Source organism: Oncorhynchus mykiss, chromosome 21 (genome assembly GCF_013265735.2).
Source record: "Oncorhynchus mykiss isolate Arlee chromosome 21, USDA_OmykA_1.1, whole genome shotgun sequence".
Taxonomy (NCBI): domain Eukaryota; kingdom Metazoa; phylum Chordata; class Actinopteri; order Salmoniformes; family Salmonidae; genus Oncorhynchus; species Oncorhynchus mykiss.
In genome coordinates, this window is record NC_048585.1 from 49,654,519 (window position 1) to 49,665,286 (window position 10,768).

At 40.8% G+C, this 10,768-nt stretch overlaps 1 protein-coding gene across 1 annotated transcript; it reads left to right on the forward strand.

Moving 5' to 3' along the window:
• The first annotated feature begins 173 nt into the window (after positions 1–173).
• Positions 174–8,140, forward strand: LOC110500627 (probable palmitoyltransferase ZDHHC21). Its single transcript, XM_021578101.2, has 8 exons — positions 174–321; positions 870–1,070; positions 1,162–1,260; positions 1,765–1,876; positions 2,229–2,367; positions 3,094–3,210; positions 4,535–4,578; positions 4,851–8,140. The coding sequence occupies exons 2-8, from the start codon at positions 917–919 to the stop codon at positions 4,993–4,995; spliced, it is 810 nt and encodes a 269-aa protein (XP_021433776.2). The 5' UTR covers positions 174–321; positions 870–916; the 3' UTR covers positions 4,996–8,140.
• The last annotated feature ends 2,628 nt before the right edge of the window (positions 8,141–10,768 follow it).

Sequence of the window (10,768 nt, forward strand, 5' to 3'; positions counted from 1 at the left end):
TGATGGGTCAATTACATTTAGCTTATGAAATTATATATTTTTTCTGCTTTTGACGTTTGAACATAATTTTTACGAATAGAAATAGCACTGCCATAATAATGTTTTTGGGCTGGCAAAAAATACATCTCCAAAAAAGTTCGAACGCAAATCCAATAGGTGGCAGCAGAACTCCTATTTTTGACGGCATGTCATTCATCACAGTGTTGCTGCACCTCCACGGAAGTAGCCACTAAATAACTGAACTGTTGTGCTCGTGGATAAAGAGCGATTTTAAGTGGGTATCCCTCTGAAGTTTAGCAATACACATCCCCAGCTTGATAGGTAGGTGGAGTAACTAAAGTAATGTGATATCTACATTTTGAGCGGTTTATGCTATGCTAACTAGTTATCACCAGGTCTGACGTTAGTTATTTACAAATCAAGTTAAATTTATAGGAAGACCAAGCCCAGCTAGTTAGCTAGCTAACGCGTTAGCTACCTGTCAGAATACCTTGCTAGCTAGCTAGCTACAGTAGATAGGCCAACATGTTTAATGTTTCTACATTCTAGTATCTACCTGTCTGCTTGACATTATCTACTTTTAGAAAATATGTAGCTAGTTACTAAAGTGTCAGTATGTAAGGTACAATCAGAATGTTTAACTTGTGTAGTTGTGGGTGTGTGTATCTAATGAGACGTGTTGTGGGGGGGTGTACCCTATCATAATAACTCCTGTACACACCTCAGATAAAAGTCAGAAGAAGTGTATGAGAAAGTGAGATATAATTGACTGTAAACTCAATGGTTATTGAGAACAGCCTTAACAGGTGCAACCTAACCTATTGATTAACTCTGATCATAAACTCTAATTTGGCTATCTTTTTTTCCAGGGAGGTTATGACACATTGCCCATCTGTGTCCCAAAGTGACAGGAGCCATGAAGCTTCGGCTGCACTTTGTGATGGACCCCATGGGCTGGTTCTGCATCAGTATGGTTTTCGCCATCTGGCTCTACAACTCCTTCTTCGTCCCCAAGTTGGTGCTACTGCCCCATTTCTATGAGGGGAATATCCCTTGGGCCTTGGTTGTCAGTGAGTATTAATCCCACAGAACAGGTGTTTAGTTAGGTCTGCTTCATCAATGACTTTGTCTGCTGTAGTCATCCTGTACCTCTCCTCCTAGGTTACTACTTTGCATCAGCCCTCTGTATGGCTGCACTTTTTAGAGCTTCTACAGCCGATCCTGGCCGACTCCCACCCGACCCCCAAATCCCTCACTCAGGTAATTTGACATTCCACAGCCTCTGTCACAAATACTGATATATAATATAAACTGAGTGTACAAAACATTAAGAACACCTTCTCTGTCCATGCCACAGACTGGCCAGGTGAAAGCGATGATCCCTCATTGATGTCCTCCTCAATCAGTGTAGATGAAGGGGAGGAGACAGGTTAAAGAAGGATTTTAAAGGCTTGAGGCAATTGAGACATGGATTGTGTGTGTGCCATTGAAAGGGTGAATTGGCAAGGCAAATTATTGTGTCTTTGAATGGGGTATGGTAGTAGGTGCAATAACTTTATGTTTAGGACTGCAAAGCTGCTGGGTTTCCTGTGTGTATCAAGAATGGCCCACCACCCAAAGGACATCTGGGAACGGGGGGTGTAAACTCAATATTAGGAAGGCGTCCTTACTGTTTTGTATACTCGGGAAAAGGTCCACTGATATCAGGTTTGTTGCCTGGGTCATGGCAAAAGTATAGATTTTGACATGGTTACTTTGTTTCAGAGCGAGAGCAGTGGGAAATGTGTACCAAGTGCAACACGAGGAGACCAAAAAGGTCCCACCACTGCAGTCGTTGTGGCCATTGTGTACGTAGAATGGACCACCACTGTCCATGGTAAGGCTTCAGAAACTTATATCACTCCCATAGGATATTCAGCTCGTTCTGGGGGGGACATTTAGAATTTTCTGTTGCATTTAAAGAGCTGACGGGGATATCGTCAGGGTGTCTTTCACTGAACCGGCCAAGAGAGGGGGACAACTGCACAGTAGTTAGCGCTGCACCTCTTCTCCAGCAGCACCGCCAGGATTGCCACATATTTTTAAAATTGATAGACAGTTCATTGAATGGTTTAGGCCTACATATCTGTTTATCTTCTTGGGAAAACGTGCTTGAGATTTGCCTAGCTTGTAACCTAGGCATTTGAGCAGTCCTGTAAAATGTATTTTTCTCCCTCGTCTCCTGACAGGATCAATAATTGTGTAGGGGAGGACAACCACTGGCTCTTCTTGCAACTCTGTTTTTACACACAGGTCCTCAGTTTGTTCACCCTGGCTCTAGACTTCTGCCAGTTCTATTACTTCCAGCCCTTGACCTCATTGGACCAGGTAAAGTCAAGAATGAAAAGTGAGCGCTTTAACGCTAAACTAGAATGAACATTACTGGACAGCTTGGTTTCATGGTACATTTTTTTTGTAATAGCAATCACAAGGAAGAATTTCGTCATCAACGATTTGGATGACTTTCTAATTCAATTCAAGATTTTCCATATTTCCTTGGAAAGTGTGTAATCAAGCTCTTACAGATAACTGCCTGCCAGACCCCTAAAACCACTCTCCCTTCTATGCCTTGATGATGAACATTTTAATAGAGCTGTACATGTACACATTTGCAGCTAAAAGCTGAATTGCCGCATACACAGGCCTACGTAGGCAAATAAATAAAACAGATATTTTTTAAGTTACTGGTATTTCAGATTTCATAAAACCTTTTTCACAGTTAAGCAGCATGGAGCAGTCTCACAAGGTAGGGCAGGCATAGGGCTGTAGTAATATGTGTCAGTGAGAGTAGGGAAGGTCCTGTTTGACTGGATCGGGTAGATATGCAACAGAAATGACCTCGTCTCAGACAACCATGTGCTGTTTTCCTGGGATTGTGCTAGCTTCTGAGCAAAGAATCTGCAGAGATGAGACTCCAAGGTTTGTAAGCCCATGTCTTTACATGCAGAGTAGGAGGTGTAGATAGGCGGTACGCTGAATGTGTGAAAGGAATACGGGAGTATGTACATGGTGCTGTGTAGTTGACTTTGGCTTCTTCTGGTTGTACTCTCACAGGAGGCATTCATGGCACGTCATGAGCTCGCCCTGATACGAGTGTCTGCGATCATGGGTCTGGTGATGATCGGAGGCATGAGCAACCTCTTCTATACTCAGATGGCTGGCATCCTGACAGTGAGTGAAATCTCTCTCCTGTTTATTTGGATCTCCATTAGCTTTTGCAGAAGCAGCAGCTACTCTTCCTACTGTCTCTTGTTAGAGATTGTGGTCAGAAAATTGTAGTCAAGTAAATATCAATGTATTTGTTATGTATCAAAGTAGCATGTTATGCACTGTTTACACTGCCCATTTCATGCAACCTAGTTCTTTTCTAATTCCGATGTATGCCAATCTGCCTCAATTCCATTCCCTGGGTATGCTACTCAATCCAGATTCTTAGCTATTGTTACTGGAGTAGTGGGAATATTAGGATGTGTTTGTGAACTTTACAGTGTCCTTGACTGTCATGACTCCTTACCAGATGAGCCCTCACCTTTAACCTCTGTGAATGGATTGACAGGATGTAATGCACCAGCACCAAGGTGTAATAGACTTAACAGCTTACATGTGAGCCCAGCTGCGTAAAACCGTCTTATCTGGACTGCTAAGTCTTTATTTCTATTACTGTCCCTCTGGGTAAACGTGGGTCCTTCTCGTAGCCACACAGACTTTTTCTACTTGATGACATTAAGCGATTGGGGCCTGGAAGGCCTAGTTAGTTTCGTACTTGTCTTGTTGCACAGACCCATGAACAAGCTTAGTAACAGATTTGGTGATTGGCCAAATCCCTACACGTCCAGGTCTCAATGTATGGGTGCATGCCACCAGAAGCCACAGGTTATTTTCAGACAACAAATCCTAGGGTAAGGAAGGGAATTGCAGGATGTTGATCAGTTGTTTGTTGTTCACAGAGAAAAACAACCTTTCAGGAATATGTTAAGATGATAACAGCATGTTAACAATTGACAATAACTATGGATAGTCATGTGCTAGTTAGGCTATTTTGTTGTTGATTAAACACGTAGAAATGTCCTTTTCAGAAAACAACTTAATTTGGAAACCTGGGCCTCACAGCACGGGTGGGCGGGTGCATTAATGTCTCCTAATTAGCATGTGGGGTGTTATCTGTTTGGTGTCGCGCTTTGTGTGCAAGGAGTCCATTTGAGGAGATTTACCTGGCTAATCAGTACACATGCAAATATATATTCCAGGACAGTCTGTGATCATGCAAACTACATTTCAGTAATTTAGCGGACACTCTTATCCAGAGCGACTTACAGGAGCAATTAGTGTTAAGTTCCTTGTTCGAGGGCACATTGGCAGATTTTTCACCTAGTCGGCTCTGGGATTTGAATCAGCAACCTTTTGGTCACTGGCCCAACGCTCTTAGCCACCCTACTCAAGGATGTGAAATCTATCCATGTTTAAACTATGTTCCTCTTGTGTTACCGCCTAACAGGACACCACCACCATTGAGAAAATGTCTCACTTCTCAAATGAAATGTAAGTAGCATGGGTTTGTTCCTTTGTGCTGCCTTTGATACAAGGGACAAGAAAATAATTTGCCGGGCTCTGTGGACAGCCTCTTCAGGTTCCGATTTTACTTATCTGATTGGACACAATTTGTCCAGCTAGTTGACAAGTCATTGCAGTACCATTAAGTTGAATTTGGTGTTCCACAAGATTCAGTGTTGGTACCTCTGTTTTTCCATTTTGGGCCCATTCAGACTTGAGATCTGTGCGCACGCTTGTGCACATTATTTTCTCTTTCACAGAGTCCGGTCTGGTGGTGGGTCAAAGAAATCCTGGCAGCGGACTCTGGCCGAGGTGTTTGGCACTACCTGGAAAATCCTGTGGTTCATCCCGTTGAGGAGCAGGCAACCACTGACCTTTCCCCACCACTTCCGCAGTCACGTGTAGATAAGTGGAGCTCTGTCCCACTTCAGTCCAGACGGCAGGCTGCCATCTCCGACAGAGAATACACTATGCACACTCAGCGCCCCCCACCTGCCTTCACCTCCCTGTTTTGTGCCATCTAAGCTGATTAGTAGTATTGGTTGGCCAGTGGATATCTTTTCGTCTTTTCTAATAGGAATCACATTGAAAGTGCTTGAACTGAGTCACAAACTCCTCGACAGTCGAGAGACATTTGACCAAGTGCAACCTAATGCCCTCCCTTACTAGGGGCTCCATTGTGCTCTGTTGTCACATTGAGGGAACCACTTTAAGGGGAAATTTATTTTTAAAGGGAACTTTGACAGAAGGGAAATCAATAAGAACTACAAGTTGATTGTAGGTCCATGTAGACCTTCAAACGACACTAAATGCTAATAGACAGCCAATTAAAAAATATTTATAATTTGTGTTGCCTTCTTGGGACTCATGGTCCATTCATGTGTCATAAATCAACAGTGTTTCTGCTGTTGTCTGGTGGGCTGTGGCCTGTTGTTTTCAAGATAAAAAAAAAAAAACATACACCCCTCCGACACATTCTGAAGTTGCATTTTTGCCCCCCCCCCCCATTTTATAATTGGAATGTGATACAAAATGAGGGAACGGTGGGTTTAGGACCGTGCGATGCCTCCGAGCGGTCGGGTTGGTTGTTTGGAGTGTTTATCAGACTTGATTAAAAAAATATATATATAATAATAATAATGTCCCCCCCACTTCTAAAACCCAACGTTGTGCCCATGCCACAGATATATGGTAGAGACCGGCAATGAAGGAGACCTTTGCTTGCAACATGACTGTCTGTCATGCATCATTTTGCCATAAACTAGCATGACGCCTAATAATATCTATAATGTCAGCCTTATGACCGTGTTACGCAGGCCTTATGACTGTTACGCAGGCCTTATGACAGTATTATGCAGGCCTTATGACAGGGTTCAAGTAAAGCGTTACCCAAATATCTTACTGTCAAAGTTAGTAGTTGAATTTCTTAGCCGTCGCAACTCAGTTGCACTGTTTGTTTCTGTAGTTCAGTTGGTAGAGCATGGCACTTGCAATGCCAGGATAGTGGGTACAATTCCCGGGACACCCATAAGTAAAATGTATGCACACATAGTCGCTTTGGATTAGGTGTCTGCTAAATGGTGTATATTTGATTTATTATATAGTACAAATAAATAGAAAAGTGCAAATGTGTGCACTATTCACATACTGTACCTTACAAAATCGGTTGATAGATAGCTAATTACGTATCGAGCTACAGGGCTTTAACAACCAACCATGACTTATTTTGCATCAACAGTGGTAACCGTGTCTTTATCTCCCATCAATTAGACAAACAACACAGAGTCTTTGTTCATTTTAAAAACATTTTTGCTTGTTGCTTTTTCAAACCTCCACACTGCCTAAAGCCAAATGATTTAACCTTACCAATGACCACAGACTAAGACTAAAAATGTCATAATGTCACAATGAACTGTATCAACATTAATTTCAGGGTATAGCAAATAGTTGTATTTATGTTTATTTGCTGTTGTACACTTGGTTGTAACATTGTTCATAAATCCTCCTCCTACTTCTAAATATGCACTGATATACTGTACCTCTGTGTATTTCTTTGTACACATTCCACTTTATTTTTCTACTCAAGTTTTATTTTGTTTTTATGTACATGCTTTAATGACTGTTGAGTCGATTTACTTTTGATAATTTGAATGTATGATACTATGAGTTTTCTGATCCTAGTGTGACTTAATTAACCCTATCTGTCCCGAGAACCCAGCAAAAATGTGATTTAAATGTATCTGCATGTTGCAGGCCTTATGTTATCAGGGCTACAAGTAGAACACAAAACAATTTGACATCAATAGTTGCATTCATGAGTTTTATTGACAATTGTCGAAAACCAACAAAAAAAAGTCAAAGCCAAAGCAAAAGCTGATCAAAATAAATTCATATGAACGCTGTTAAGTGCAGAAATAGTTTGCTCGTTGGGAAATGAATATCCAACTCGTCAGTGACAACTCTTTGGAGTTTGATAGCAACTATGAGCTTGTTACAGTAGTATAGACTCTATGTCCTGGTATTTCCTATGATCTTCTATGTAGAAGAACCCTTTAGCTTCTAACGACTTGTGTAGCATGTGGGCAACACAGAGCAAAATATTTTACACGTGCGTGTTCGTAAGAGTTTCGGCTTTTCATAGGCAGCTTTCAATCGTTTTTATAGCTCAAACCATTTGGACTCATTTTTGCAAAAAGAACCGGTCCGAGCCCCTTCGGGATCCGCCCTTGTCTCACAACACAGCTCTAGTCAGCCCCTGTTAATCACACAGACTAATGGGATCTACGGATGCAGAAGAAATAGATTCATCCAATGGTGAAACCCAGAAGTCTGTAGCTCAAACACACTATGTTTAAAAGGGTCTAGAAGTCCAAAACGCCCCAGCATTACGGTGGGACTCATTAGGTTAATGGAGTCTCAGAACACTGTTTATGTTAGTATCTAATTGTTTTCATGTTAATTGTGAGTACAGCTGCTGTCAATTGTCTGTCATATTTGTAGTTTCCTTGATTGTTCGTAAATGGTAGTGGACACTGAATACTTTATTTTTTATAACAATATTGTCTTTAATTTTAATTTCCTGGTTGGTATTGTGTTGATTTGTATGATTTGTATAGTTCATACTTTCTTCATCATATAGGATGCATCATATATAGTAAAAGGGGAATGTTAATGTTGCATTAATGCAAAGTACATGTTTTTTGTTTACACTTGAAGTATCTGTCAATGCATTGCACATCACCAGTAGGAGTTCTACCAACAACTGTCTTGAACCATAAATGTATTTAAAAAAAATCTTTGTTAACACTACATCAACCGTTGCTTACAGAATCACCAACCTACTTTGGCGTCTAACAAGGACCTTTTGTGAGGATCTGTATCCTCACTATGTCCCTCAGGGCTCAGTGCTGAGTCCCCTGCTGTTCTCCATGTACAGTGCCTTCGGAAAGTATCACACCCCTTGACTTTTTCCACATTTTGTCGTGTTACAAAGTGGGATTCAAATTTATTTAATTGTCTTTTTTTTTGTCAACGATCTATACAAAATACTCTGTCAAAGTGGGGGGGGAATTATACCATTTGTTAAAAATAAAAATATATATAATAGAAAATAATAATAAATCCGTAATATTTTGCTTAGATAAGTATTCAACCCCCTGAGTCAATACATGTTAGAATCACCTTTGGCAGTGATTACAGCTGTGAGTCTTTCTGGGTAAGTCTCTTAGAGCTTTCTCCCGTACGGGAGTTGTAGCGAGAAGATAGTAGCTACTAAAACAATTGGATACCATGAAATTGGGGAGAAAAAGGGGTCAAATTCAACAACAACAAAAAATAAACAGAATTCCACTTTCACATTATGGGGTGTAGTGTGTAGGCCAGTGACACAAAATCTAAATATAATCAATTTTAAAACCAGTATGTAACAGAACAAAATGTGGGAAAAGTAGGGGTGTGAATACTTTCTGAAGTCACTAGGGGCCAATTCTGACCCAACCCTCCCCCTAACTTAATCCCTTGTGATGGTGTGTTGTCTTCTAGCACTATGTTATGTAATGTACCAGGACTGCTGTAATCATTGGCCTTCCTACTACTGCACTCCATTATGTGCCTTGATGTTGGGATTTGCACTTTTTATTTTAGTAAGGAAATTGGCATTAACATTTGCCATTGACATGGATCTACTTACAATGTTTTATTTTGTTTAACCTTATTAGAATCAACTTTTAATAACTTGCTCTAGATAAGAGTACCTCTTGCTTAATGACTAAAATGTAGGAAAAACTAGGAAGGAGAGTCCACGTTAAGTCTGTTGTAGTTTTAAATCTCATTTAATTGGCCTAGATGAGTCATGCAGGTTCAAAGATAAACGTTCTTATGTTCTTCTTGCTCTTATATTTAAAAAGAAAGCTGTAATATCTCACGGTTAGAGATTTCAGCTTGAAGGACCAAAGTTGTGCCGACTCGTACGTTCTGCTATTTGATTCTCATTAGGCCTTTTTTTGCGGCAACCACTTTTCTTTCTCGGTGTAATTAGGGAGAATGCATGTGTTGTGCATATAGCATTTATATATTCCTAACTGTTGGGTAATGAATTGGACTCTAACCGGACATCAAAACATAGACTTGGGGATGGATTAGAAGTTATAGAGTCTTGAAGCTTAATAAGCTTTTGTCCCCAGGAGGTTGCAATAAGACAGTTAAATTCAATTCCATCTCAATTACTCTACTCAATGCTGATGTCTCCATACGCAACATAATATATATATATATATATATATTTAAAGGAAATGTCTCTAAGATGTTGATGGGCCACCTATACGCCATTATAGTTTATTGCACTCATAATACATTTACTGAACAAAAATATAAATGCAACAATTTCAACGATTTTACAGAGTTACAGTTCATATAAGGAAATCAGTCAATTTAAGTTAATTAATTAGGCCCTAATCTATGGATTTCACATGACTGGGCCGGGGCGCAGCCAAGGGTAAGCCTGGGAGGGTAAAGGGCCACCCACTTGGGAGCCAGGCCCAACCAATCAGAATTAGTTTTCCCCACAAAAGGGCTTTATTACAGACATAAATACTACTCAGTTTCATCAGCTGTCCAGTTGACTGGTCTCAGACAATCCCGCAGGTGAAGAAGCCGGATGTGGAGATACAGGGCTCGCGTGGTTACACATGATCTGCGATTGTGAGGCCGGTTGGACGTACTGCCAAATTCTTTAGAGAAATTAACATTCAGTTCTTTGGCAACAGCTCTGGTGGACATTCCCGCAGTCAGCATACCAATTGTTTTGTGACAAAACTGCACATTTACTGTGGCCTTTTATTATCACAAACGTTTTTTTTTTTTATTGTTCAGTTCATATATCTTTTGGGAACATGTAAGGAGAGAAATAATGTGAAGTTAATGTACAAACGTTGAATATGAATTTATCTGGGTTATAATATATACATTTTATTTGATCGTATGTTTTAATCATGGGGAATATAAATGCTGCTTAGAGTTATTATCTTGTATTAAATAAATGGTGTAACAAAGTCCTGAAATGGGTTTTATTGTTGTTTCTTACGTGATCATTTCTGTACAGCAGGGGTGGTCGACTGCTCTTCCTGGAGAGCTACTGGGTGTGCAGGCTTTCACTCCAACCCTGCTAAAACACACCTGGTTCTACTAATCACTTACCCAATCAGGTGTTGGAATAGGGTTGGAGCAAAAGCCTACACACCCAAAAACTTTGAGGAAGGATAAACTTAACAGACCTCTCGTCTTGGTCACACAATGTGTTTCCAGTCTCTGCTGGTGCTAATGCCCTCTCCTGGCCATTAACCCCTATACGTTCAGTAAAACAGGCTGGCCATTAACCCCTATACATTCAGTAGAACAGGCTGTCCAATAACCCCTGTATGTTCAGTAGAACAGGCTGGCCATTAACCCTTGTTCGTTCAGTAAAACAGGCTGGCCATTAACCCCTGTACATTCAGTAGAACAGGCTGGCCATTAACCCTTGTACTTTCAGTAGAACAGGCTGGCCATTAACCCCTGTACATTCAGTAGAACAGGCTGGCCATTAACCCCTGTACATTCAGTAGAACAGGCTGGCCATCAACCCCTGTACATTCAGTAGAACAGGCTGGCCATTAACCCCTGTACATTCAGTAGAACAGGC

Coding starts and splice junctions, on each gene's coding strand:
- LOC110500627 (XM_021578101.2), top strand. CDS start 917: ATGAAGCTTCGGCTGCACTTTGTGATGGACCCCATGGGCTGGTTCTGC. Junction 1,071..1,161: donor CCCTTGGGCCTTGGTTGTCA/GTGAGTATTAAT, acceptor CTCTCCTCCTAG/GTTACTACTTTGCATCAGCC. Junction 4,579..4,850: donor TCTCACTTCTCAAATGAAAT/GTAAGTAGCATG, acceptor TCTCTTTCACAG/AGTCCGGTCTGGTGGTGGGT.